This window comes from Pelophylax lessonae (genome assembly GCF_965119305.1).
Source record: "Pelophylax lessonae genome assembly, chromosome: 2".
Lineage (NCBI taxonomy): Eukaryota > Metazoa > Chordata > Amphibia > Anura > Ranidae > Pelophylax > Pelophylax lessonae.
The window spans coordinates 250,315,824-250,343,593 of NC_138769.1; the positions used below are offsets into that span (position 1 = coordinate 250,315,824).

Below are 27,770 nucleotides of genomic sequence, written 5' to 3' on the forward strand. Positions count from 1 at the left end.
GACTGAAACACCGACGGTTCGTCTACAACAAAAGTGGAACTAATTAGGCCAACTCTTTTTTGGTGTACAGAGAGAGACTGGCGCAGACATTTTCTGAAAGTCTCACATGTGCTCTAAAAGTGGTACAGCATGCATCAAATTCAAGTACTAGTCAGGTATGTGAATATGGTGAATGCTGCAGCACTTTTAGAACGCATGTGAGACACTGTCTGCACCGGTCTTTATGAATTCCAGGGACTGTCTATGGTGTTCATCATAGGACAGGACTACAGAACACCTCTCCTTCTTCTCTGTAACATGAGGGGCAAGGTTCAGCTGAGCACAATGGAACTGATAAAGAGTGCAGTATAGGCAGTTATCAGCTGGTAGAATTAAAGGTATATTGAACAAATAAAAAGAATACACTTCCATTGGTATATTTAACAAACAAAAAAAGGTACCAAATAAGTTTGTTTTGGGTTTACAAACCCAGCAAATTCAGTTATGTATAGGAAAGTAAATTTGCTGGGGACAGTGAAAGCTGCCATAGAAAAATAACTGGATCCTATTTTGCAGCTGCACCTTCAGTTAGTTACTCTTCAGCAGGAATACAAAACATTACCATATTTATTTGAAATCAAAATACCCAGACTTTATTTTTTTTAAAATATATTTAAATGGAAATTAAATGTAACATTTCTATCCAATATACCTTAAATGACACAATTGTTAACATTGCTTTAAATGTTGAATACAAATGTAACAAAATAAAAAAACAATAAACAAAGAACTAGTTGCTATAACAAACGTGAGGTAGTTCTTAGTTTCATTGTGGGAAATGTCCCATTTGAGGGGAGAAAAGGTACGCAGTTACTGCAGCTAATATTATCACCAAGACTGGCATCCAACATGAACAGCGTCTCTGTAGAAAGAAGAAGTTTAATAAGCATTGGATACAAGAATTAGCATGAAGTAAACGTGTCATTTCCAACCTAATTTACCATCTCGCCATCCACTGTTGCAGACAAATCTAGTTCTACTGACAGCTAAACATTATTATTCTCTGTTAAATTGGTAACATCGGATTTATTTGAGGCTTAAAAAAAAAAAAGGCCAATTATAGGAAGAAATGTAGATTATTCTAATGCTTTTATTTTGCACCATGATGCAAAGTGCTTTACAATTTTTTTTTTAATTCTAAATTTAAACCTACATGGCAGATGAGATTTAATGTAGAAAAATGTAAAGTAATGCACTTGGGGGCCAGAAACCAGAAAGCAAGCTACTCACTAGGGGGGGAACCTCTGGGTGAGTCTAGGATGGAAAGGGACCTGGGGGTACTGGTAGACAACAGGCTTGGCAGTGGCATGCAATGCCAAGCCGCCACAAGCAAAGCCAACAGAATACTGGGATGTATAAAAAAGGGGATTCACTCCAGAAATAAAGAGATTATTCTCCCACTCTACAAGACTCTGGTCCGGCCACATCTGGAGTATGCTGTCCAGTTCTGGGCACCGGTCCTCAGGAAGGATGTGCTGGAACTGGAGAAAGTCCAGAGAAGGGCAACAAAAATAATTAGGGGAATGGAGGACATCAGCTATGAGGAAAGACTACAAGCACTGAACCTATTCTCTCTGGAGAAGAGACGATTGAGGGGGGATATGATATCAATGTACAAATACTGTACTGGCGACCCTAGCATAAGGAACAAACTATTCAGAGAAAGGAGATACAATAAGACATGTGGCCACTCACTAAAACTTGAGGAAAGGCGGTTTAACCTTAAAGTGCGTAAGGGGTTCTTCACTGTAAGAGCGGTAAGGATGTGGAATTCTCTTCCACAAGCAGTCATATCAGCGGGGAGCATTGATAGTTTCAAAAAACTATTGGATGGACACCTTAAAGACCACAACATACAGGGGTATACAATGTACGGTTAAAAGCAAACACACACACACACACATCATAGGTTGAACTGGATGGACTTATGTCTTTTTTCAACCTCACTAACTATGTAACTATGAAACCTAGCATTGCTACAAGAGATACATTTTAGAATCCTGGAACATGGATTTAATCACACATATTTAATCAGTAATACCTTCCTATAACACTTCAGATGTGGCTGTAGAATTGACTAGAATCTGTGGCTGAATCCTGGATTGAGTTTTTAAATCTAACCATTGCAATTTTTGATGGTAACTACTTTCAACCAACACCTATGTGCAGAAATGACTGAACAGATCAAGGTAGCTATGGGCTAGGAAAAAGGCTTATTGCCCAAATGCATAAGCCATTGCAACTTGTACACTACACCTGATTAAAGAAAAGGATTTATTCACAAGGAAGATTTGCTAGCTCTCCATTCTACACTTAAATGTTGCTTTAGTGTTGGGAAGACACTGATCAAGAGCAATGTCAGTCCACATCTGTGGGATTCTGGGCGTTGTATCTTTCTCTCCATGCCTTTCAACCAGTGCTTTTGTGCAGAAATCCCAACACATCAAGGTGCCCTATTAACTTTTACTTCATTTCACGGGTATAGATGAACATTGTTGGGCAAGTTACATATACTTATTCAGTCATTTTATTTTTCAGTAAGCTGGTTGGCAGCCCTTGAAATGGCCACGTATATGACCATATAGGGGTGTTAAAATTAATCGTAGCATTGATGCATCACGATGCAGCCTTGAATGATTAAGATTCGATGCTGAGAACAGCTGCATCGATTGCATGGACAACATCATCCCCAGCTCCCCCCACCTCTCTCAGGACAGCCCTGTCAGTGCACTCTAAAGTTAAAACAAATTAGTGTCAGTGCCTGTTTCATGGATCCCTTTCTACAGTGTGTAAGGGTTAATGTAAACCGATGCCTCTACCTTATTATCTCCAAACTTCCATCTCCGTCAGTCATGTGCACTGCTGCCCGTTCTCGTTCTTCTCCTCCCCGCCGGAGTGCAGGTGACTGTGACAGCGATGATAGATCAGAGATAATAAGGTAGAGGCATCGGTTTACATTAACCCTTACACACTGTAGGAAGGGATCCGTGAAACAGAGGCACTGATTTGTTTTAACTTTAGAGTGCAATGGCAGGGCTGTCCTGGGAGTGCGAGGGGCTATATAATTGTAAATAGGGAGCTGTATAATGTAAATTGGGGGCTGTGTTATGTAAATGGACCGTGGAATGTAGAGGGGACTGTTTAATGTACTAAAGGGGGCTGTGCCATTTCGTATTTACTGGTCTAAAAAAATACTGTTGCCTGTTGTGTTCAGACTTTGCTACATGCAGAGATTGTCCTTTTTTTTTTTTTTTGGAGCAGATAAAATAAAAAAATGGAGTTCATCTGATAGCTTGAATTTTTTTAAATGAAAACTACAGGCAGTAATCGTGATGCATCCCGGAATCGAATCGTTGACAGGATAATCGTAATGGAATCGTGAGACCAGTGAAGATGCGCACCTCTAGTACCATAACACAAAGCTTGAGATGCACTTCTAAACCAGACCTCTAGGAGGAGATTTACTAAAACTGAGCACTCAGAAGCTGATGCAATTGTGTATAGTAACCAACCAGCTTCTAACTTCAGCTTGCTCAATTAAGCTTTAACAATAAAACCCAGAAGCTGAATGGCTGCCATGCACCAGATTTTCTATGCGCCAGTTTTAGTAAATAACCCCCCATAGACATCTAAACACTACTTTGCTCCTCTTCACAATCTAAGTATCCATTCCATACTCTGTTCCTTACTGCCTGGAAAAGCCCCTGCTAGTTTTTAGAAGACGGACTTGCCCAATGGCACCCAAGATCTGGTTTACGCTTGCAGTGAAATCTCAGTAGCAGAGCTTTCAGATCTACATGCCTATTCTGGGATAAGTCAGACTCTGTCACGCAGCTGATTCCATGGAGGAGATCAGACCCACTGGTTTTCCAAGCAGAAATTCCCATCTTGTCTACACTGATCCACCGATGAGGAGCTACTTTATGCATATTATCAAGTGGAGAGGGGACTAATTTGAATTCTACTTCCATCTCTTTCTTGACTACATTTTTGGAAACCAAAGTTTTAAAGTATGATTGTTTCTTGCATGATTCTCCATCTCAGAGAGGTTCTGATTTTCAAACTAACTTACCTGACAACACATTACTGAAAGAAAGCATAGGGCAATGACTTTCACATAAAAGCCCAGGCTTTTACAGAGCTTATACAGTTTTTAACATACCCAGCAATCCTCTCTACTATGTGAATTGACATGCAGGTACTCTTTACATAGAATACAGATGTGTAATTTTTGTCTCTTCTGCATTTGGTTTCCTAAAAACTATAAATTAACCTCACCACTGGCAAATAAACAACGCTTTCCTTTGGAGATATATGAATACCTTGGGTTTCCGTCTGTGATTTCCCTTCAGTTCCTCCCTGCACTGTTGCAGTTTTCGTTGACACGACTTGTATTCTTCAGTAATTAAATCAACTTCTGCCTTTAAACCTGCACACTGACACACAAACAGCATAATTCAGTGAACCTATACTCAAACATGAATAGAAAGCTACAATAACCGTCTTGCTCCAAAGAATATAGAGAGTAAGGCCTCAGTTACACGGGTGTAAATAGCCACGACACTACCTGCCTGGAGTTTGCAAGTAGTCCCTGTGCCTGCGTGGGTTTCCTCCCACACTTCAAAAGCATGCTGGTAGGTTAATTTATTGGCTCCTGTCTAAATTGTCCCTAGTATGTGAACGTGAATTGGGGACCTTAGATTGTAAACTCCTTGATGGCAGGGACTGATGTGAATGTACGATATATATGTGTAAAATGCTGCGTAAACTGACAATGCTATATAAGAACCTGTAATAAATAACAGAGCCATGATTGCCCACTCGGGATGCATAGGCATAACTATTTGGAAGCAGTGCAAAGTAAATACAGAGGAAGGAGGAAACTACCCCTCCTAGTACAACGAATAGACTTTTAAGGATGTGGGGTTGTCACTTGAGATGAGCACAAAAGGATATATATATATATATATATATAAAAAGATATATTTTATTGTACAAAAAGTTTTTTTTAAAAAGGAAACTATGTATAAAATCAAGTATACAAGAAGAGACAACAAATCGGCTCATTACAGATACAGTTTATATTTTCACAACTAGTTATTGAGGAGAATGAAGGTCACGCGTTGAACACCCTTTTGTTCCCACTCAGTTACCATTGAGGGTCCCTGAGGAAGCAAAGTTGTCACAAAGGCTTAGAAGAAAAGAGAAAACATATTATACATATAAGATCATATCACAAATACAGACTGTCTGTCTCAACTGAGAACATAACTGTGCTCACCAACTCCACCATAGAGAGGACCATCCAAGCACGTATGGTATATACCGGGGTCATATAATGGCCGTATAGCCACCTCATAAAAATGACAGGGGCGGGTCTGATGGACACCGGACTACGCATGCAAAGCGTAGACGGGTTAAGATAATAATTAAACGCTGGAACAGAGAGGCAATTGAATTATGTCAATATATATCAGGATTCCCACCCCTAAAAATAGATAAAATGTTGTTGGCCAATAGGGTCTACCATACACAGCACCCACACAAACCCCCCTATATTCTAAACCGACATCCAAACCACCAAAAGCCTCATCCACCAATCACAGAAACACATTCACAGCCCAATCATTCCATCCATACCCCACACGCACCCCCGCCCCACATACTCTACTCATTTACCCCAATACAGCAAAATAAGCACATTAAATGGCTATACGGTCATTATAGGACCCCGGTGTATACCATACGTGCTTAGATGGTCCAGTGGTCTCTCTATGAAGGAGTAGGTAAGCACAGTTATGTTCTCAGTTGAGACAGTCTGTATTTGTGATATGATCTTATATGTACAATGTTTTCACTTTTCTTCTAAGCCTTTTTGACAACTTAGTTAGCATTGAGGGTCCCTGAGGAAGCAGAGTGGGAACAAAAGTGTGTTCTGCAAAACGCATTGGACCTTCATTTCCTTTTTAAAAAAACTATTTACGTACAATAAAATATACCTTTTAATATATATATGTAATTTTTTGCTCATCCACTCTTTTTACTAGGAGGGGTCGTTTCTTCTTTCCTCTGTAATTTACTTTATACTAGGAAGTGGATGTGGGATGTTGTCTCTAGAACTGGTAAACTTTAATTAAATTTTATTTGGAAGCAGTGTTTGCATGGACACAGCCACTCCTTCCAATTTGACATCCATATGGTTGCAGGTGTAGGAGTGTGTCCCCCAACTCACACTTTCTGCGTTCATAGGCATGCACCCGCATCCACATGGATGCCAAATCAGAAGCAGTGTCTGTGTCCCAACAGACACAAGTTTGACTTCCTGCATGCAGATGCACAAAGCATCTTTTGCAGAGAAACACAGCCCCTCACACGAATGCACGCTCAAGTATGACCGCGTGAATGTGGCCTAATAGGCAGAAGTACTGACTTGCCTTTTCTTGAAAAATTTCTTCAAGGCTTCTTTATAATGGTATTGCGTGTCCTCTCTGCAATAGGGAAGATTTAGACAGGCTGGACTTTCCCTTCAGCACAGAGAAGAAGGTGGAAATAATTTTACTGGTGGTGTTAGCGAAGTCACACTTTGTTAACCACTTAAGGACCGGAAGGTTTTACCCCCTAAATTACCAGGCCATTTTTTGCGATACGACAAAGCGTTACATTAACTGACAATATGCAACGTTGTAACCATATAAAATTTATGTCTTTTTTCCCCCTACAAATAGAGCTTTCTTTTGGTGGTATTTGATCACCTCTGCTGTTTTTATTTTTTGAGCTATAAACAAAAAAATAGCGACAATTCTGAAAAAAAATAAAAAAAAATTTCTTTCTGCTATAAAACATTCCCCCCAAAAAATAAAAAAATTCTATTTTTTCATCAATTTAGGCCAATATGTATTCTGCCCCATATTTTTGGTAAACAAAATCCCAATAAGTGTATGCTGATTTATTTGCGCAAAAGTGATTGCGAGGATAGATTTAGGTAATTTTTTTTTTTTACTAGTAATGGCAGCGATCAGCGATTTTTAGCGGGATTACAACATTGCGGTGGACAGATCAGACACCTGACACTTTTGAGGGGACCAGTGACATTACTACAGTAATAAGTGCTAAAGATATGCACTGTTACTGTACTAATGACACTGGCAGGGAAGAGGTTAACACCAGGGGCGATCAAAGGGTTAAGTGTGCTCCTAGGGAGAGGTTTCTAACTGTGTGGGGATCAAATCACTGGATGAACACAAAGACCTGTGTTCCTAAATAGGAGGAACACAGGATCCTGGTGTTCATCTCTGACAGAACAGCGGTCTGCCTAAACAAGGAAGACCGCTGTTCTGTCTCCATGGGAAGCGATTGTGGGTGGGCGGCAGACATCGCGTCCACCGGACCCGCTGAATGGCTCCCCCTCTGGCCAATCGGTGCGTGTGCGCCCCCACTATCTATTACATAAGGCGACGTACAGGTACGTCATTTCGTGCAATAGAGCCGACCTGCCAAAGTAAAATTACGGCAGCTGGTCAGGAAGTGATTAGGCAGGCCACAGATGAGTCGAAAATTAAACTAAAGTTCTTGGTCCTTCGTTTTTCACATCATTAGTGTGCCAGCTGTGACATGCAATTTTTGTGCCGCACTTGAAAGTGCCTGATCCAACATGCGGGATTTCGTTTAGAAAAAGTAAACAAATGATGGAACAGTATGCATGATTTTTGTTTCTCTACACTACTCTCGCTGTTCAACACCTCGTCTATGGCCAGCTTAAGGATAGAAGCTAGCGATACCAAGGACAGGCAGATATCTCTCTGCCCATTATCACCTCTTGCTTGACAGAACCTTGGTTCAATATAGTGGGATATGCTAGTGGATGAGTTACATTACAATTTGTGTTTGGCTGAAGCAAAGTGTACTTCACTAGCATGGATACAATGTCAAAATCTTTTTAAGCTTTCTTTTAAAGTACAGCCTGCCACTACACGTCTAGCAGCTGTTTGGTGAAACAAATGATAGTTTATTAGAAAAATAGAATCACTCCTTAAATTGGCAGTTAAACAATTCAAGAGACTCCTGAAAAAGCAAGCCAAAGAAGAGCAATCATAGACCAATAAAGGTTTTTACTTCATCCTCTTTTAATGTTAGCTTCTCCATAATAAACTGAAGGTGGTCATTCTGCACTGCTTCATCTGGTGTTTCCTGCAAAAGCAATATTTCTGTGTTTGATGGAAGGTTTGAACTGCTTCTTTGCTCCAGTGCTGCAAGTCCCTCTGGGTAGAGAAGAAAAACATTTTTTCCATTTGGACTGAAATGTCATATTTCGAAAACCGTACTGTTTGCCAAATCATAATATGCAAATGCAGCCAAGTTCATTTTGTTATTTAAAATCACTTGCATAATATCCCAAACCCAGTCATCATAATCATAATGAATACTTCTATGATATGGTCATGACATCCATATCATATAATATGGAGTATGACGTCTGTGCTTTTAAAGCCATACATGCTGACTGTACAAATCATGTACAATCTCTTTTAGATTTACCAAAACTACATAGTGTAAAAGCTTATCTATATAAACCATTGCATTTGTATTTAATTACACAAACCCTTGTACTACAAGGTTGTTGATAGACACACTGCCTGGCCAAAAAAAAGTCGCCACCTGGAATTAACTAAGCAACTAACTAAACTAGGCATGCAGTACCGATCCTATTGGATAGTTACTGCATGTGCCCAAAGAATGAGGGCAGCTGACTACCTGAATATACTGAATGACCAGGTTATACCATCAATGTATTTTTTCTTCCCTGATGGCACTGGCATATTCCAAGATGACAATGCCAGGATTCATCGGGCTCAAATTGTGAAAGAGGGGTTAAGGGAATATGAGACATCATTTTCACACATGGATTGGCCACCACAGAGTCCAGAACTTAACCCCATTGAGAATCTTTGGGATGTGCTGGAGAAGGCTTTGCGCAGTGGTCTGACTCTCCCATCATCAATACAAGATCTTGGTGAAAAATGGATGCAACACTGGACGGAAATAAATCTTATGACATTGCAGAAGCTTATCAAAACAATGCCACAGCGAATGTGTGCCGTAATCAAAGCCCACAAAATATTAAGAGTGTGTGACCATTTTTTTTTAGTGGCGACTTTTGTTTTGGCCAGGCAGTGCATTTGTACAGTTTAACAGATTCCAATAAAAGAAATAAGTAACACTTAGGGGTGTAAATATAAAAACTTGTATAATACTTCGCCCAGTGAAAGTGCATGCACATACGTACTGTGTAAAGAGGCTAAAAAATAAATAAAAATGGTGTTTTTCGCTAGTTTAAAACAACAATTAACACATTTGACCACTAGATGGCACTAAATATTGGAAGTTTTATTCAGTGGCCAATTGCCTTTTTAAATACTTGGAAAAACGTTTAACCTGCGCCAGAAATGGCCTTATAACTTTTATTTTTTAAACCTTTTCAGAATGAATGTATCTGCGCTTTCACTGGGCAAATTGGTATGCACACTTTTTTTTTTTTTTAATAAATACTGCACAATCTGTTTGTGTTTATACCTAAACAATTATGTTCATAGCTCATTTCACTCATTGTGAAATATTGAGTAAATTTCTTATCTAAAGTATTATCTTGCCTTTAAAAAAAAAAAGAAAACACAAAGAAAACTGGGTATGCGTGGCTTTTATCTATTTGCCTAAGCCAGGATAAATACTTCACATAAGCCTCATACAAACTCTGGATGCGAACAATCATCCAGTGTTCAGTATGTTGGAGGTGGTGTTGGGCCAGTTGTCTAACATGGCACAAATGTGCCAAAGGACGCTGTAAAAAATTTCCGGTTTTACCTAACACAATGCATAATTTTATATTGGGCCAACTAGTCACAATGCAGCTCAGCTATATTTGGCCCCAAAGTGCACAGTATGAATAGGTACTACAATGCCCCCTTTTGACTCCTTAGTGTATTGGCCCTGAATACATTATTCCGATTTATTTTGCAATTAGATCTTGCCTAATATCCAGTGCAGTTTTGAGAAGGGCTCACTAGAGAAAAATGAGGGGTGTTTCTATACGGATTTACCTTAACAAATACAAGGCATCGTATCTAAACATGAATGTAAATGCAGTGTAAATTTGCGCTAAGGTAAAAGAAATATGTATATACCTGCCGTGCACTGTGTTCTGATACAAAGCACTACACCATATAATAAGTAGTTTTGTTATAATAGATATAATTGTACTGCAATGCTTCAAAGGGTAAGCAAAAAATATTATAAATATTATAAATAAGTGATAAAACAGAGTGCAAAGAATTAGCAGATTCAATAGTCCCACAGCTGTGATGGAAGTAAGAGCATTTAAGTAAGCCAGATGACACCTCACACTCTGCTAGTGTGACCCCCTAATTAGAATGGTCAACATGCGCTTTTGTAAAAAAAACTTTCCAGCATTCCCCGCAGACAAGAGGATTCCTCTTGGCATCAAACCATTCCAGCAACCCTGTAAGGGTTCACACACTCATTCCAGAGCAGATCCAGATCATACATAAAAACAGAAGCACTCCGATATTGTAATATTGCTAAAATTCGTATAGTTTTATTAAAACGAAAGTGGTTGCACTCACATATCTCGTAGGCAATAAAGCATACAAGTGCCAACAAACCGGACTTTTCAATGTCAAAAAGGCCGACTTGCAGCTGTGCATGCGTAGTAGTGTGTCAGTACGTGGCTCCATCTTGACACATTTCACCACATCTGACATCAGGGCACGCACGCACTACCTCACCACACTCCTTAGATTGACATCCAACCGGGGAAGGATCCTTGCTATTGGTTCAACACGTTCACATTAAGTAAACAGGTTCCCATTACGTTGTATGTAAGCAGTAACTCTCCACTGCCAGTATGTGATAAAAAAGCATATCACCAGATTAAGATTAATGTAATATACACTATATTACTAAAAGTACTGGGACACCTGCCGTTACATACACATGAGCTTTAATGGCATCCCAGTCCTAGTCCGTAGGGTTCAATATTGAGTTGGCCAACCCTCTGCAGCTAAAACAGCTTACATTTTTCTGGGAAAGCTGTCCACAAGGTTTAGGAGTGTGTCTATGAGAATGTTTGACCATTCTTCCAGAAGTGCATTTGTGAGTTCAGGCACTGATGTGGGCAAGAAAGCCTGGCTCACAGTCTCTGCTCTAATTCATCCCAAAGGTGTTCTATCGAGTTAAGGTCAGGCCAATCAAGTTGCACACCCCTAAATTCGCTCATCCATGTCTCCTTATGGACATTGTTTGTGCACTGGTACGCAGTCATGTTGGAACAGGAAGGGGTCATCCCAAACTGTTCCAACAAAATTGGGAGCATGAAATTGTCCAAAATGTCTTGGTATGCTGACACCTTAAGAGTTCCCTTCACTGGAACTAAGGGGCCAAGCCCAACCCCTAAAAAATGACCCCACACCATAATCCCCCTCCACCAACTGATTTGAACTATTGCACAAAACAAGGTTCATATGGACATGGATGAGTGAGTTTAGGGTGGAGGAACTTGACTGGCCTGCACAGAGTCCTGACCTCAACCTGATAGAACACCTTTGGGATGAATTAGAGTGGAGATTGGTAGCCAGGCCTTCTCGCCCACATCGTCTTCTAAGACATCACCCGAGATGATGTCTTAGGAGATGAAACGCGCCGGACCGAGCTCCATTTTGTGCCATTGCAAAATTTACTGTCTACATGTACTGAAAGCTCTTTCTTATCTACCGAATTGTAAGTGTTCTTAATCTTGAATAAACCTCTTTATTGTATGTGGAGGCCTTTTGTTTTTTCTATCTTTGGATATCCACACATTGAGCCTGGTTGGAGAAGATTTTATTCATGTTTTATTGTGAGTCCATGGAACAGTTACTGAGTCATTTCCACTGAGGGTGGATGGGGAGTATTCCGGTGTATATACACCACTGCGTACTGTTGACCCATTTGACGTATGCTAATTTGGGTCCGGTAAGCCTCCTTTAGGTTTGTGGTTGATTGGCTCACTTACAATTCTACACTATACCCACTTGGATCACACATTTGAAGATATACGTTCTTCATGGTTTAGACACAGATCTGAACTTTTTTTATTATATGGACTTTTCCTTTTTCACAGAAATAATTATCACGATACATTTTCACGTACCATCCCACGGTTTTGGCATTTATTTGAATGCATGCACTTAGCTATTCATTTGGTTTATAGGAGTCATTTATATGCATCCTTTATGATTCATTGTTTGTTTTAAAAAAACTCCCATTAGCGCTGCACTTTTTGTTCCAATTTATATTTACAGATTTTTCTCTGTGCTGGCTGCTTTTTATTTTTTTTTTTTAACCACTTGCCTACTGCCGCACGACTATTTACGTCGGCAGTCAGCCCCTCACAGGCAGAGCGACGTAGGGCAACGTCGCTAGCCTGTAAGGGTTTCGGGAGTGAGTGCGCGCCGCCGGATGTGCGCTCCCGCTCGGTCACGGATCCCCCCACGCGTGTGCCCGCGCGGACCCGATGTCCGACGGGCACTCGCGATCGTCCATGACAGCGGGAGAAAGGCAGGCGGCTAGTGTAAACAAAGTCGCCTGTCAGTTCTCCCTGTGTAAGAATGGTGATCAAACGGTTCTACTATGTAGGACCGTTGATCATTGTTCTTACACATCAAGCCACAGCTAATCACAGTTAGAAACACGCCCCTAGGACACACTTAACCCCTCCCTCTCCAATACAGTAACTCCTTCACTGCCAGTGTCATTTTTACAGTAACAGTGCATATGTATAGCACTGATTACTGTAGAAATGTCACTGGTAACCCCAAAAGTGTCAAAAATGTCAGTCAAGGGTCTGATCTGTCTGCCCCAATGTCGCAGTCCCGCAAAAAAAAAAAAAAAAAAAAAAAAAAAAAAAAAAAAAAAAATCGCAGATCGCCGCCATTACGCGTTAAAAAAAAACAACAAAAATGACAAAAATCTTTCCCTTTGTTAGTAAATGCAATAACTTTTGCGCAAACCAATAAAAATACGCTTTTTGCGATTTTTTTTTACCAAACCTATGGTAAAAAAAAAATTGGCCTAAAATGTTAAAAAATTTAGATTTTTACATTTTCTTGGGGAATTTCATATAAAAAAATGTGAAAAATATTGTTAATTTTGCAAAATTGACGCTCTTTCTTTGTTTATAGCGCATGATCAAAAAATCTCACAGGTGATCAAATACCGCCAAAAGAAAGCTCTGTTTGTGGGAAAAAAAGGATGCCAAATTCGTTTAGGTACAGCGTCACCCGACCGCGCAATTGTCCGTTAAAGTCACGCAGTGCCGAATCGCAAAATAGGCCCTGGTCAGGAAGGGGGTAAAATCTTCCGGGGCTTAAGTGGTTAAGATATTAGCGTGGTATTTTTTGCATTTTCTTAACCCACATCAGTGCCCGACCTTACAAATGTGCTTCTGGAAGAATGGTCAACCATTCCCATAGACATCCTCCTAAACCATGTGGACAGCCTTCCCAGAAGAGTTGAAGCTGTTAGAGCTGCAAAGGGTGGGCCAACTCAATATTGAACCCTACGGACTAAGACTGGGATGCCATTACAGTTCATGTGTGTAAAGACAGGCGTCCCAATACTTTTGGTAATATAGTGTATATCCCAATGGAGATAGCCTAGGACAAATAACACAAGATGGGGAAAAAGCTGAATCCTTTCCCAGTTTAGTGCCACAAATTACCAATGCATAATCCAGTAATGAATACTGCTAAATTCATATACATTTTAATTAAATATAACTATTTATAATTAAAAAAAAATCAGACATACATCTAGTTCCAAAAATAGATATATTAAAAATAAAATGAAAAATAATTAAGGATAGACTCCCCCACCCTTTAATACCACTGACCAATCAGGCTGAGCTATTGTACTAGCAATACGGGAGACCCGAAGCTATTGTTGATGATGCAATTTATATCCCATTCTATATTAAGGCCTAGAGGGGTATACGATATTAGAAGATATATCCAACCAGTCTCAGCCCTGGATATATTTCTCTTTGCTTTGCCTCCTCTCCAATTAGGTATAGACTTCTCTAAGGTGAAAAAGGTTGTTCCCTTGGGGTTCCGGTTAGGTTTCTCTGCATAATATTTAGACACACTATAATCAGGGAAACCTTTACAGATATTAGTAATATGCTCCCCTAAGTAGACGTGGGGGGCTTGTGTGGTGCAGCCCACATAGTCCAAACCAAATGGGCACCTGAGTTTAAACGGCTATTTCTTTGGACTCTGTTCAATGACATACAGTGCCCTAAAAAAGTTCTCATACCCCTTGAAATTTTCCATATTTTGTCATGTCATAACCAAAAATGTAATTGTATTTTATTGGGATTCTATGTGATAGACCAACAAAAAGTGGCACATGATTGTGAAGTGGAAGGAAAATAAATGGTTTTCAAATGTTTTTCAATATCTAGTGGAACCAATTGCCTTCAGCCTAAATCAGTAAATAGAGTCCACCTGTGTGTAATTTTATCTCGGTATAAATACAGCTGTTCTGTGAAACCCTCAGAGGTTTATTAGAGAACCTTAGGCCCCTTTCACACATGCTGTCCGTTTGTCTGTTTTTCATCCATCCGTTGACGGATGAAAAACGGACATTAATGCATCTCTATGTAAAAACGGGTGATCAACCGTTAATATCCGTTTTTATCCACTTCCATCAATGTCCGTTTTTTTGAACGGGTGAATGCCCTATTTTTCATCCGTCAAAAAAAAAGGATCGGACGGAAAACGGATGAAAAACGGATGACAACGGATGAAAAACGGTTGACAATGCATGAAAAACGGATGACAATGCATGAAAAACGGATGACAATGGATGAAAAACAGATAACAACTGACGAAAAAACGGATATGAACTGAGATGAAAACGGACTTTGACTGAAGATAAAAAACATGACTGAACTGATGAACTGAACTATGTGTGAAAGGGGCCTTAGTGAACAAAAAGCATCATGAAGGCCAAGGAACACAGACAGGTCAGGGGTAAAGTGGTGGAGAAATTTAAAGCAGGGTTAGGTTAAGAAACAAATATCCCAAGCTTTGAACATCTCGAGGAGCACCGGTTTAATTCATCTTCCGAAAATGGAAAGAGTATGGCACGACTGCAGACCTACCAAGACATGGCCGTCCACCTAAACTGACAGGCCAGGCAAGGAGGGCATTATTCAGAGAAGAAGCCAAGAGCCCATGGTAACTCTGGAGGAGCTGCCATTGATCAACAACTCAGGGGGAAGAATCTTTCCACAGGACAACTATTAGTCGTGCACTTCACAAATCTGGCTTTTATGGAAGAGTGGCAAGAAGAAAGCTATTATTGAAAGAAAGCCATAAGAAGTCCAGTTTGCGAGAGGCCATGTGGGGGGAAACAAACATGAGGAAGGTGCTCTGGTCAGATGTGCCCAAAATATAACTTTGTGGCCTATGAAGCAAAACGCTATGTGTGGCAAAAAACCTACACTGCACATCACCCTGGATACCCCATCCCCACTATGAAACATGGGGGTGGCAGCATCATGTTGCGGGGATGAGCAAGGACAGGGAAGCTGGTCAGAATTGATGGGAAGATGGATGGAGCTAAATACAGGGCACCTTCCAGCAGGACAACGACCCTAAACCTACAGCCAGAGCTACAATGGAATAGTTTAGATCAAAGCATATTCATGTGTTAGAAATTACCCAGTCAAAGTCCAGACCTAAATCCAATTGAGAATCTGTGACAAGACTTGAAAATTGCTGTTCACAGATGCTCTCCATCCAATCTGAGAGAGCTTGAGCTATTTTGCAAAGAACAATGGACAAAAATGTAATTGTCTATGTGCAAAGCTGGTAGAGACATCCCCAAAAAGACTTGCAGCTGTAATTGCAGCGAAAAGTGTTTCTACAAAGTATTTACTCAGAGGGGCTAAATGCAAATGCATGCCACACTTTTCACATATTTATTTGTAAACATTTTTTAAAAAAAAAACATTTTCCTGCCATTTCACAATTATTTTTCCACTTTGTGTTGGTCCAACACATAAAATCAAAATAAAACACATTTACATTTTTGGTTGTAACATGACAAAATGTGAAAACTTTGAGACCCGGTTCACACTGATGCGAGTGCCGGGTTCGCATGTAATGTCGGAGCGCACTGCTCCGACATTACATGCGATCAGCTGTGCGGTGCGAGTTTAGCCATACAGTTTGTATGGCTAAATTCGCATCGCACCCGGTGCAAACACGCACAGGAGGCATTTTTGCAGCCGCATCAGGATCGGATCGCACAGCGGTTCACACTTGTGCGATCCCATCCTGTGCGAACTGCACGATAGCACTGCGATATGCGATCAAACTGGGGGTGTCGTTAAGATTACATTGACACCCCCAGCGTATCGCATATGGCAGTGTGAACTGCCGGGGGTGCGTGTGCGATGCGGGAAAAGGCTGCGAATTCGGAGCCTTCCCGCATCGCAATAGTGTGACCCGAGCCTAAGTGCCGGTTCACACTTGTGCGATGCGGGAACGCTGCGAATATGCAGCGTGTTCCCGCATTGCATCCGCACATCTGGCAGTTCACACTGCCATATGCGATACGTAGGGGGTGTCAATTGAAAGTTAACGACACCCCCAGTTACACAGAATCGGATCGCACAAGTGTGAACCACTGTGCGATCCGATTCTGATGCGGCTCAAAAAAAGCCTCATGTGCGAGTTTGCTGTGGATGCGCTGCGAATTCAGCCATACAAAGTGTATGGCTGAACTCGCATCCGCACATGAGATCGCATGTAATTTAGGAGCAGTGCGCTCCGAATTACATGCAATCTCGCAATGCGCACAAGTGTGAACCGGCACTAAAAGGCGTATGAACACTTTTTCAAGGCACTGTATATAGAATATTTTTTGCTCATTCTTTGTAGTATTGTGGTACAATTACATGTACTATAATAACACCAGAGCGCTGCATGATTTGTTTATTATAGCTAAACATGAACAATAAATTAAGTTATATCACCTATAACTGTCAGGATACATCTGAGAAATACAGATACGAATATGTTGGGTATCACAGCAAGTGAAGAGACTCAAAAGGTTTTCCTATTAAATGCAAATCTGATCATTTTAAATTCACTTGAATGTTTTTCTCTAGTAATTTCTATCAGCAAACATGGTATATACCTGCTGGATATACAAAACTGTGGTAAAATCGAATGCAGTAATAACGTGGTAATAATCCTAAAAACAAAAATGGAACATACTGCAGTTTATCAGCTCTTATGTGGTGGCTGCATTAGTTTCCTTCCTTTTTTTTTTTTTTTTTTTAGACTTTTTATCCTTTTTTTACTGCAGGCCAGTAGGTTTGTTATTTTTCAAATTCAATTTAACAGACAAAGATGCCCAAGAAAAGTGTCAGTTAGAGGGTTGAGACAAGCCATTTAACACTGTCAGGGGGGCTTACAACAGCCAGCTTTTATTAATTTGGTAAAATCTTTATCCAGAAAGAAAAAGCGGTTGCTGTATTTGCTTAACCACTTGCCGACTGCCTAACGCCGATCTACGTCGGCAGTCAGCCCCTCACAGGCAAAGTGACGTAGGGCTACGTCACTAGCTTGTGAGGGTCTAGGGAGCGAGCGCGCGCCCCCGGAGGCGCGCTCCCGCGTGGTCACGGACCCCCCCGCGCGTGTGACCGGCGGACCCGATGTCCGCCGGTCACTCGGCGATCGGCGGGGGAGAGGGAGAATGTCAGGCAGCTTGTGTAAACAAGCCACCTGTCATTCTCCTCGCTGTAAAGACACTGATAAAACGGATCTAGTATGTAGATCCGTTGATCAGTGTCCTTACAGCTCAAGCCACAGCCAATCACAGTAGAAAGCACGCCCCTAGGGATACACACAGCCCCTCCCTTCCAAATAAAGTTAACCCCTTCACAACCAGTGTATTTTTACAGTAACCGTGCATATGTATAGCACTGATTACTGTAGAAATGTCACTGGTAACCCCAAAAGTGTCACAAATGTCAGTCAAGGGTCCGATCTGTCCGCCCCAATGTCGCAGTACCGCAAAAAAAAAAAAATCGCAGATCGCCGCCATTACGCGTTAAAAAAAAAAACAACAAAAATGACAAAAATCTTTCCCTTTGTTAGTAAACGCGATAACTTTTGCGCAAACCAATCAAAATACGCTTTTTGCGATTTTTTTTACCAAACATATGTAGCATAAAACAAATTGGCCGAAAATTTTAAAAAATTTAGATTTTTACTTTTTTTTTTGGGGGGAATTTCATATAAAAAAATGTGAAAAATATTGTTATTTTTGCAAAATTTACGCTCTTTTTTTGTTTATAGCGCGTGATCAAAAAATCGCACAGGTGATGAAACATGGGGGTGGCAGCATCATGTTGCGGGGATGAGCAAGGACAGGGAAGCTGGTCAGAATTGATGGGAAGATGGATGGAGCTAAATACAGGGCACCTTCCAGCAGGACAACGACCCTAAACCTACAGCCAGAGCTACAATGGAATAGTTTAGATCAAAGCATATTCATGTGTTAGAAATTACCCAGTCAAAGTCCAGACCTAAATCCAATTGAGAATCTGTGACAAGACTTGAAAATTGCTGTTCACAGATGCTCTCCATCCAATCTGAGAGAGCTTGAGCTATTTTGCAAAGAACAATGGACAAAAATGTAATTGTCTATGTGCAAAGCTGGTAGAGACATCCCCAAAAAGACTTGCAGCTGTAATTGCAGCGAAAAGTGTTTCTACAAAGTATTTACTCAGGGGGGCTAAATGCAATCACAGTAGAAAGCACGCCCCTAGGGATACACACAGCCCCTCCCTTCCAAATAAAGTTAACCCCTTCACAACCAGTGTATTTTTACAGTAACAGTGCATATGTATAGCACTGATTACTGTAGAAATGTCACTGGTAACCCCAAAAGTGTCACAAATGTCAGTCAAGGGTCCGATCTGTCCGCCCCAAGTTAAAAAAAAAAAACAACAAAAATGACAAAAATCTTTCCCTTTGTTAGTAAACGCGATAACTTTTGCGCAAACCAATCAAAATACGCTTTTTGCGATTTTTTTTTACCAAACATATGTAGCATAAAACAAATTGGCCGAAAATTTAAAAAAATTTAGATTTTTACTTTTTTTTTTGGGGGGAATTTCATATAAAAAAATGTGAAAAATATTGTTATTTTTGCAAAATTTACGCTCTTTTTTTGTTTATAGCGCGTGATCAAAAAATCGCACAGGTGATCAAATACCACCAAAAGAAAGCTCTGTTTGTGGGAAAAAAAGGATGTCAAATTCGTTTAGGTACAGCGTCGCACGACCGCGCAATTGTCCGTTAAAGTCACGCAGTGCCGAATCGCAAAATACCCCCTGGTCAGGAAGGGGGTAAAATCTTCCGGGGCTTAAGTGGTTAAAAAGCAGTTTGAGTTTGGCTTTAATTTGTTGGTTAAGTAAGTGTTGATGGGGTAATCCCTCCCGCTGAGCCATTGTGTTCTTCTGTGGGGGGCGAGGGAAGCTGTCTCAGCTGGGAGAACACAGTGATTATTGCTAGCGGCTATAAAGCCTGGTACATGCTATTAGTTTTTTCTGTTCAACTCAGCGGGTTGAATGGAAGAAACCTGTCAGCTCCAGTCAGAGCCACTATGCTAACTATGGAAAGTTAGTATATCGGTCTCCCCCGGTACAGGGGGATGGCCCCCCCAGAACAATCTGATCAGCGATCTCCACCATTGGCTGAGAGCACTGATCGGGAGTCGGACATGCATGCTGGAAAACCAGCAACCAACATGGGCCAAATGTCAGGTGTTTTTTTTTTTTTGAACCAGCAAATATTTCCCGACATTCGTTCCCTGTGTACCCGGCTTGAAAGCTGCTAGCAATAATCACATGTAAAATCCAGCAGGCTGGTTGTACCCAAGTTGGTTGATTGATCAACTTGGGTACATTCAGCCTGCGCATACACAGTTCAAATCGATTCGAACCGTCTATGGCCCGCTTAAATCTGCATCTAGCAATCACTTAAAAGGGTTCATTTTCCCATGTTGATAGGCTCCTAAAGCTTTTGGTTTATTGAGTGTAGGTTGTGTAATTTAATTGCATATTTTACCGAGTACTGAATAATATGTAGTTTCATTTTTTTGTCTTTTTTCTAAATTTTTCCATTTTTAATTGCATCGCTCTCGGTCGGCAACCTCTTGACATTGTACTGTATGCCAGCTTTGATATGACCTGGATTGCCTATTTTCGACCCTGTGCAGGGTGCTCCTTATTATCAGGTTGCTCTTTGTATTAGGTCATTGAAAATTCACGCCTGTGATGAGTAATGCAAGCGCATTGTTGGTTTATTTCTTGTGCGATACCTCCGTCTCATACTATAAAAATCCCCCAAAAAAAATTGATAATGTAGAGAAATCTGCACCTAAAACTACCCTTTCTCCAGTTTGACCATGTTGCTGTCCAAAAGGTATCCCTGTTATGGCCAGCTTAAAAAAGAAAACTAATACAGCCACCACATTTAAGAAATGGTCCACTGCAATAAATTGCATTTTAGATTTTGAGTTTAATACCACTTTAAGGTCTTAGATATTTAAACTTTTATACTGGTATTGAGAGAACGGTTTATCAGTTGCTTTATGTTAACAGAAGAATAAATACATTTAGAAAAAAAATGGTTTCCTAAGGACTCTCTGTATAAAAAGCAATTGTATGATATTCCTTAACATAAGTTATGTTCATTAATTAGACAAACATGAACTATTTTCTGAAATCGGTTTTCAATGAGCACTAGATATGAGGCTTTAGATATCATCCCTACTTGTATATGGTTTAATTAAATATGTGTAGTTTATTGACTACAAAGATTACTACATTTCCCCCACGATTCTTCTCCAAAAACAGACATTGTTCAAAGTTAAAAAATGTCAGTACATAGTTTTGATAAATATAAAAATTGATTGTACAGTCAGATTGTAGCATTTTGAACCTATGGCATGCAAAGACAAACTGAGTAAATATTTTGTCATTTAGCCACTGATGTGAACAAAAATGGTACACAAACATGAAATCTGATTGGACATACACAGAATACTGGACTAAACTGAAATACAACTAGAAATAGGTGAAATGTAACTTTATGAATAAATATCTGAAGACATGCTATATACATGTACCTGTCCAGCTGGGAGCCATCAGACCCCACAGTGATTTTTTTGTTTTTGTTTCTTATCCAGAATAAAGTTTGTGTTTTAACCACATTGGTGGTCTTGTAGTGAAGTTGCTTATATGAATATATTGTAAACTTTGGTTTATTGGCTGAGCTACATTTTTTTTTTTCCAGTAACTTTTATTCGGTTTTTCTGAGCTACACTTTTGAACCTGATTTGATTACTCTGAACTATCTGATCACAGATTTTCCAGGATAATTTTCACATAACATTCATATCTACTGAATGATTCATGAGATCTTTATATTATGCTATGTGCCTGCATAAAGTTAACTTATCTGTCAGCAACAAATAAAAACACTCTTCATCTATCAATTAGAGCTTATCTGCCATGATCATCTTCTTTCCACACACAACTGTCTTACTAATAGGATAACCTGACACTGAGCAAGGTTACTTCATTAATGCTAGCACTGTGGGTGTGAGAGCTGCGACTCTCCTAAAGCAAAGTGATCATGTTGGCTTGGATGAACAGGCTGCATTTAAATTTTCAAGCTGACAAAGACAGTCAAGAGGAATTTAATAAAGCATTAACACCACTTTTTAGCGGTATAGCCTTGAAAAGGATCCTGGGTCAGCTTTCAAACATCCTGCTACTAGTTTTGGTAGCTTTGTCAAAACACATGGCAGATTCATGTAGTTATTAGTGCCACTTTGTAAAATGATTGCACCAAAATTAAACAATCTTTACCCCCAGTTCATAGATACGGAAACTGGAAGTAATTCAGAGTGCCTGCCTCTATACACTGTGTAGCAGGGCTGCATTTTTTTCCAATGCCACCCCCTCTTCACCTGTCACTGGTTGTTAAAGATGCTGTAGACTTTACAGCCGACAGCCTTCTAGCAACCACTGTTGGTGGGCAGAGTCTGGTGGGGAAGCAGAGACACCAGTTTCCTATCAGGTCCACACTCTTCCCGTGATTGACAGCAGGAACTGGGTGGATTCTATAGCCAATAGCAGGCTGTCTATTGGTTATGAATCCATCCACTGCATGCTGTCGTCTGCCCACTGCCAATCATAAGGGGAGCAGACCTGATGGGGAACTAGCGTCTTTGAATAACCATCAGGCTCCACTGACCCAGCTTCAAAAATCTTTAGCTGCTGCGCTGTTAATGTGACAGGTGCAGCGGCAGGGTAGGAACTGGGCTGCAGTCAGGATGGACACTCTGGCCTCAGAGTGCTTCCACATATTTGTCAGGGTGCCCGGAAACAAGACCACATGGCGATGCAGGTAAAATAAAGCAGTTTATCGCAGCAAACAGCAATAAACGCACACCAAGAGTGAGGAGTGAAAACAGGAACAAGCCGGGATCAAGTCCAGAAGCAGGTAGTCATCCAAGATGGGGTTGAGTCCAGAAGCGGGCCGTCAGCCGATGCGGGGGCGAGAGCCAGGAGAGTCGTCAGCCAAGCCTGGTCAGACACAGAGGAACACAGGGAACAGATGCTAGTGCTAATGCTAGCAGTGATGTACTTTGGGGCACAAAAAAAAGAGAGCAAGGTCTGCAACCCATTAGATAATTGATGAAGTCAGGTGTGCAGCATCATCACTGTGCGACACCCAAGCAGCAGGCAAGCGATGATGCAATCAGAGTTTATAAGAGGCAGCAGTCTGCACACGTCCAAGATGGCTGCCAACAGGAGGCAAGGTAAGAGCTTGATAGTAGCCTCCCTTCAACTGCCCCTCCTCCGGAGCAAAAAACTGTTTCTAAAGGAAAGCAAGCATAGAAAGCGCGGAGAAGGGCAGGAGCATGAACATCAGTGGAGGGAACCCAGGAGCGCTCCTCAGGACCATAACCCTTACTGTGCACCAGGTATTGATCCTGACCTTGGAACAGATGAGAATCCAAGATGCTGCTAACCTCATACTCCTCATGATTGCCTACAGGAATGGGACGAGAGCGAGGACGTATAGCATAGCAAATGCAAACCAGTGGCTTCAAAAGTAACACGTGAACGACATGAGATACGCATGCCAGGAGGAAGACCAAGGGCATAGGCCACCGGGTTCACCTTACAGAGGATGTGACAAGGCCCAACAAACCGAAGTGCCAGTTTTGGAGTGGGCACCCTGAGGTTGAGATTACGGGTCGTCAACCATACCCTCTCCCCGACCTGGAATGAAGGAGCAGATAAACGTCTCCAGTCTGCCTGGAGCTTCTGACGCTGTGCAGAGACTCATAAAGACTCTTGAATCTTCACCCAAGAGGAATGGAGGGCACGAAGATGATTCTCCACAGCCAGGATGTCCTGTGGCGAGAACCACTCGGGCAACACAGCGGGTTGGAACCCATAATTGGCCATGAATGGAGACATTCCAGAAGACGAGTTGATGGAAGAGTTCCTGACAAACTCCGCCCAGGGTAGCAGATCATCCCAATTGTCCTGATGGTCAGAGATATAGCAGCGGAGAAATTGCTCCAGAGCTTGGTTGGAACGTTCAGCGGCACCATCGGACTGCGGATGGTAAGCCAAAGAGAAGGAGGAGAGTCGAATACCGAACTGGGAGCAAAAGGCAAGCCAGAACCTAGAGACAAAGTGGCTCCCACGGTCCGAGATAATCTCTTGAAGCAACCCATGTAAACTGAAGACCTCCCTGGCAAATACCGAGGCAAGCTCCTGAGCAGTAGGCAGCCTCTTAAAACGGAACACAGTGGCACATCTTGGAGAACTGGTCGACCACCATGAGGATAACCATGTAACCACGAGACGTGGGAAGTTCCACAATAAAATCCATAGCCAGGTGAGACCAGGGACACTCCCCAATGGGAATGGGATGCAGTAGGCCCAAGGGAACGTGCCAAGGAGATTTGTTCTGGGCACAGACTGAACAAGCAGCCACATACGCAGCAACATCTGTGCGGAGAGACAGCCAAATGAACTGACGGGAAATGGCCCAGGACACCTGGTTCTTACCAGGATGACCGGCAGTCTTGGAATTGAGGTACGTGCGCAGCAGTCTGATATGCAACCCCTCAGGTACAAAACATTTGCCAGCAGGTATTATAAAATAAAATAAGGTACAGCGCTATTGAAGACCGAATATCATTTGCCAGTATATGCTAGCTGGCTAAAGTGCTATAAACAAAGTGACTCAGTGTGCAAAAGTGCAAAAGCTAGTGCAAATTGACAACTTAAAGTGCTTGAGACAAATAATAAAGTGACAGTGTGCCAGATCAAATCACATGAAGCATTATGGATACATGACGTGTAAAACAAACTTTCAAAAGTCCATAAAACTTCTTTTGCCCTTGTACAAAAACAAGTAGAAGGTGCTTGATTAGTGCATAAAAAGTGCCAGTGGTTACGCCACCACCACACAAAAGATGGCCTCTCACCTGCAACTATGACCTGTGTGTTACCACTAGGTCAAACAAGCATTTCCTCTTAAGGGTTAAAGATCTCTGTCCACAAAACCGTTTCAATAGGGAGTAGCTCAATGCTTTGGATCTGACGGTAGCTTATTTCGCTCACCGCATCATTCTCAGCGTGTATCCCGTATTGCATTAAAAAGAGAGAGGCAGAGGGATCTAATGCTCTCCGTTTTAAAATAATTTATTGGGAATTAGCATAATAAGCACTTACATGATAGAGCACTGAATACAGTGCAATATACAGGCGTTTGTCCCCGCTCGCACGGAGCTGGCTGCCGGCTTCCTGGTTGCTCTGGAAGTCTCCACCCCCTATAAGAGTTGCGTCATCGGTCATAGGGGCCCCTACTGAGTCAATCGTCCTATAACCGATGACGCAATGAGCGATTCAAAAGACACCTAGCGATGGACATGGCCCACTACCAAAAACGTATTGTCCTTGACACTACTTTTACCGAAGTATCGACTTTGAATGGATACATCAAGGAAAGTTATGTTTTCTACTTATTTGTGATATGAAATTGGTAGTCAGCATCTGTCTGCATAGCGCGGTTACTCATGTTTAGATACAGTGTCATGTCTACATTTGAAAATTATTTGTATATGTCAGTATAAGTTTGTTCTTGTAATTCAAACATTTTAATATGATCACTTTAATAAATATAGACTGATTTTATATTTGCTTTTCATTACATGCCAGTAAAGTCAAAATCCACCCAATTCTTCCCTGACAATTCAATTAGGATGAAGCACTGTATACTTTAGATGTCCATGGCTACCGCCCCAGTGGAACATTGTTGCTTACTCAAATGCGATATTCAGTAGTCAACACTGAATCTGAAGAGGTACAAAGTACCTTAACAGGCCCACAGACACAAACAGCGCCACATTGTGGAGACCAAAAGAGGATCTTAACCGACTGCCAATCAAAGGTCGGACTGTGTTTGTGAAGCCAAGGGTACCCCAAAACAACAGAGTAGTGCGAGGACGAAATAACCCGGAAACAGGTCAACTCCCAGTGAACAGCCCCCATCTCCTTATCAACCGGAACAGTCTCGTGGGTAACCTGTGCCGGTTGCAGGGGTCTGCCATCAATCGCCACAATAACCAGTGGAGAAACAGGAGGCTGCAAGGGTATGGAATTCGCAGCAGCAAATGTACTGTCAATAAAATACCGGCCAGTACCAGAGTCTACCAACACCTGAGTAACCACTGAACCCACTGCCCAGGAAAGGACAACTGTGATTAGCGGTTTATCCTTATGGGAAACCAAGGACGAGGGAATTCCACCTATGATCCACCCGCTACAGGACCTTAGGTGCATGCCTATCCCGGACGGGTCAGACAAGATTTCAGGAAATGCCCACCAAGACCACATAACAGGCACCGGCCCTCCCTCCTCCTAAGGGGCCTTCACCTCGGAAAGGCAAGTGAACCACAGCTACATGGGTTCACAGCCAGACGCACCATCCACAGGAGGCGTGGGAGGAATGTGTGGGAAAGAAAACAGAAGCCAATCTGGTAGGATGACTCCGCAGGCGCTTGTTAAACTATGGTCTCTACCAGAGCCTGGTATCGATCAAAATCAGGAAGGAAATAAGCCTCAAGCTTGTTAGGGAGATCCATGGCTACAATCTTGTCTTTAACTGCATCGGAGAGGGAAGACAGCAACCAGAGCCTCATTATTCCAGCCCACCTCTGCTGCCAATTCAATGGCATATTTGGCAACGGTTCGTATACCCTGTTGAATGGACAGGAGCAGCTTTGCAGCAGAGGCAGAGCGAGCAGGCACATCGAATACCCTATAAAAGGAGGCAACAAAACTCGGGTAATCGGGTATCACAGGATTATCGTTCTCCCATAAGCAATTCGCCAAGGCCTTGTCCGAGAGCAACGAGATTAGGAAGTCCACCTTGGACCTATCAGAAGGAAATGCTTGAGGAACCATCTAATAATAAATGCCCACTTGGTTTAGGAAGCCACGACACTGACTAGCAATGCGAAAGGGGGGCTGAACCAGTCATCCCACTGGTAACAGTGACTTCAGCTGCAACTGCAGGAGCAGCAGCAGGAGGAACTGTGCTGTGCATGCAAGCAATGTCTGAGCGATCTGACCCAAAAGGTGATCTTGTTGATCGAGCCTTGTAATCATCATGGGGAGCGTGGAAGTACCTGCATCGTCAGGATTTATGGCCCTTGCGTACTGTCAGCTTGCCAGGAAACAAAACCACACGGAGATGCAGGTAAAATAAAGTCGTTTATTGGAGCAAACAGCAATAAACGCACAGCAAGAGTGAGGAGCAAGATCAGGAACAAGCTGGGATCAAGTCCAGACGCAGGTAGTTATCCAAGCCGGGGTTGAGTCCAGAAGTGGGTAGTCATCCAAGCTGGGGTCGAGTACAGAAGCGGGTAGCCTGCCGATGCGGGATTGAGAGCCAGGAGAGTATTCAGCCAAGCCTAGTCAGACATGGAGGACCACGGGTAACAGAAGACTGCTAGCAGTGATGCACCTTGGAGCACAAATTCATGGGCAAGGACATTAAACCATTAGGTGATTGGTATATAGTCAGGTGTGCAGCATCATCACTGTGCGACACCTAAGCAGCAGGCAAGTGATGATGCAATCAGAGTTTATAAGAGGCAGTCTGCACACGTCCAAGATGGCTGCTAACAGGAGGGCAAGGTAAGAGCTTGACCATATCGTGGTGTTTGCCTAAAGTTCATGTAGCTGTTTCCAACATGAGATTTTCACCTGTGCAGACATTTGTTGGAATTCTAAAGAGTATTCTATAAACTCTTTATAAAATTCCTTGGAGTATCTTCTTAAATACTAAAGTTTTTGGATGACAAATCTGAAGCACTGCAGCTAAGAATGGAGAGTGTTAGGCAGCTAGATCTGCCTAAGGTCAGCTTCAGGACACAACATAACATATTACTTAAAAAGGAGTACAAATTTCTGGAAACTTACTTTGTAAACTATTGATCTGTATCTGCATCTGTAATTTCTGCTCTTCTGCATTCTGTAACCTAGCTAAAAAGAGGAA

The 27,770-nt window shown here is 41.7% G+C and overlaps 1 protein-coding gene across 1 annotated transcript in view; it reads right to left on the bottom strand.

Moving 5' to 3' along the window:
- Positions 1-664: 664 nt before the first annotated feature.
- TRAF3IP3 (TRAF3 interacting protein 3) overlaps positions 665-27,770 on the bottom strand; it is a 175,590-nt gene continuing 148,484 nt past the window's right edge. Inside the window, exons 12-15 of the mRNA XM_082245836.1 lie at positions 27,695-27,757; positions 8,152-8,297; positions 4,362-4,475; positions 665-901 (exon numbers count right to left, since the gene is read on the bottom strand). Of these exons, the coding sequence (XP_082101962.1) occupies positions 806-901; positions 4,362-4,475; positions 8,152-8,297; positions 27,695-27,757 (419 nt within the window). The 3' untranslated portion in view covers positions 665-805. The remainder of the gene's footprint in view (positions 902-4,361; positions 4,476-8,151; positions 8,298-27,694; positions 27,758-27,770) is intronic.